Below are 2,276 nucleotides of genomic sequence, written 5' to 3' on the forward strand. Positions count from 1 at the left end.
TTTACGTAACTGAAGTGGCTTTTGCGCTCGGAAAAAAATGCAGTCCTGGATAAGTGTGGGGTGCAGCGGAGACCAGCATGGCACCAGCCGTTGCGGTACAGGCTCTCCACCCCCATGGCATGGAGGACGCCAGCCCAACACACAGCAGATGGGGCTGCATGTTTCCCTCCCCCTTTAAACCTTCTGCTGAGACCATCCCTGCTAGCGCCACCCAAGAGACGAATCTCAATTACTCGTCTAAGTCCACTGTAAGCAGCAGGCACCCAGGCTTTAACGAAGCCGGTGAAGCACCGCGGCACCGGTGTGCAACTAAACCAGCAACTCTGGAGATCTGACATGAGAGGGAACAGTCACTTCTGCTGCTTCTGCCCAGCATTTCAAGAACCCCTAATCAGTATTTCGAGATCCCCTAATACCCCCTCCCCACCAGACTCAATGCCGGACAGTTTATTCTGGGGACTAGTGTTTACAAATCAGCCAAAGATGAGAGGTTTCCCCTCCGGTGGCAGAGGAGCGAGAGAAGAGAAAGTGATACTGACTATTGGTCCACTTACATCATTGGGAATAGTAAGTTCATGGGAACTGGTTGGAGTAGTGGCATCCAGTCCTATTCAGGGGACAGAGGGAAAATGTTACGCCAGTTGTTTGCAAGAAGGGCAAGACACAACAAATGATATTTTAAAGAAGGAAACATACAGAAAGAAGGAAAGAAAAAAAAAAAAGAGAGGAGCAAAGAAAAATAGAGAACCACTAGCGAAACAGAAAAGAAAGCAAGAGATGCAAAACTCAGAGGGCTGGACTAGTTTTAAATGAGTCTTATTTTAATTAACCTTTAACCCACCAAAGCAACAAATGTCACATGAGATTCCACAAGGTCATAAAAAGCTTCTAGAAAATGAAGGGTTTCCCCTAAAAATAGTCTCTGAAGTTTGTTCTAAACACAGCAATTGAGGAATTAACAGATGGCTGAAATTTGACCTGTCTACCAAGAGTTCTAGAATACAGAAAATGAAAGTCGAACAAACAATTAGCAGAATAAAATACATAGATATGAAAAAGAAAAACTAATAAATTAAAATAATGATGAGGAAATTAACCTAGGAAAATTTGGAAATTATATGTGGGATTAGTTGCTGAAGATGTGTTGGGAAGGGTAATTTTTGAAGGGAAGTGTACAAAATACTCTAAGCTGCATACATTTGTTTGTAAATTGGGTGGACAAAAGGAAAATGCTCAGGAAAAATGGAATTACTGCTCTAACACACAGTAACATTACAGAAACGTACATCTCAAATATAACTGGGAAAAGATTAAGGAGCAGCATGTTAATGACAAGAATAAGGAAAAGATAAAGCTAGGAAAGGCAGTTTAGTATTACTTGTAGATATTTTATCAGATACATCACGAAGAAACAAAAGTATATTTTGGATGTAATTTCTCTTCCTCTCCTTTTCTCTTTTTTTGATGTTTAGTATTATCTGTAGACATCCCAAAAAAACTCATTTCCAACTAGAAAAGATGGAAAAGAAATACTCTTACAAAAAATTGACTCACCTACATTTTACATTCAATTAAGAGTTGCATATGCTTATTTTACATTGAATATAAAAGAATCAAGTTGCTCACAGAATTTGATGTATGTGATAAAATGTTATTTGCCATACAAAGCATGTACCAGTACGCATGTACTTCTGGTTCGTGAAGTTTTTAGCTGCCAAGCACGTATGTGGTGAAGTATAGTAAAAATGATTTATTGCAGGGTTAACTGACTTCTCACTCGTGAATCAAGAATTCAGCTTCAGCTTTAATACATATGGACCAAATTTGCAGTCCTTAATTTAACTAAATTTCCATTGCATTTCGTAGCTATAGCTGCATAGCCAGTAGGAAGAGAGGCACTTGTCCCAGCAGTGATGATTGCAGATGCTCTTAAGGCATTTGGCTCTAATAGGAATTTGAGTTTCAGTGTGCCGTAATTTCTTGAATCAGTATGTCTGTACCACAATTACATACTGTTTTTCCTATGTTTGCTTCTTGCTGAACCATGTCACCAAACTGGAAATTTGACAAGATGCATGCCCAAGTACTTCACTCGGGACCAACTGGTACATACTGTATGGTCCATAATAACTTTACAAGGACTGAACAAAAGAAACTCAGGGCTTTTAGCCAATGGCACAAATGAAGCAGTTTTGAATAAATAAATGTAACAAACAAAGCACGTTTTAGTAATGAAAGGAACTGTAACAGAGGCATGGGGGGGGGGGGGGGGGGGG

At 39.8% G+C, this 2,276-nt stretch overlaps 1 protein-coding gene across 1 annotated transcript in view; it reads right to left on the reverse strand.

The window, feature by feature from the left end:
• The window catches only part of LOC104286803 (poly(rC)-binding protein 3-like), a 55,383-nt gene that overhangs the window by 18,221 nt on the left and 34,886 nt on the right, over positions 1-2,276 (reverse strand). Inside the window, exon 10 of the mRNA XM_009885439.1 lies at positions 555-607. Coding sequence (XP_009883741.1) covers positions 555-607 — 53 coding nt within the window. The remainder of the gene's footprint in view (positions 1-554; positions 608-2,276) is intronic.

Source organism: Charadrius vociferus, unplaced genomic scaffold (assembly GCF_000708025.1).
Source record: "Charadrius vociferus isolate BGI_N301 unplaced genomic scaffold, ASM70802v2 scaffold174, whole genome shotgun sequence".
In the NCBI taxonomy this organism is placed as follows: Eukaryota; Metazoa; Chordata; class Aves; order Charadriiformes; family Charadriidae; genus Charadrius; species Charadrius vociferus.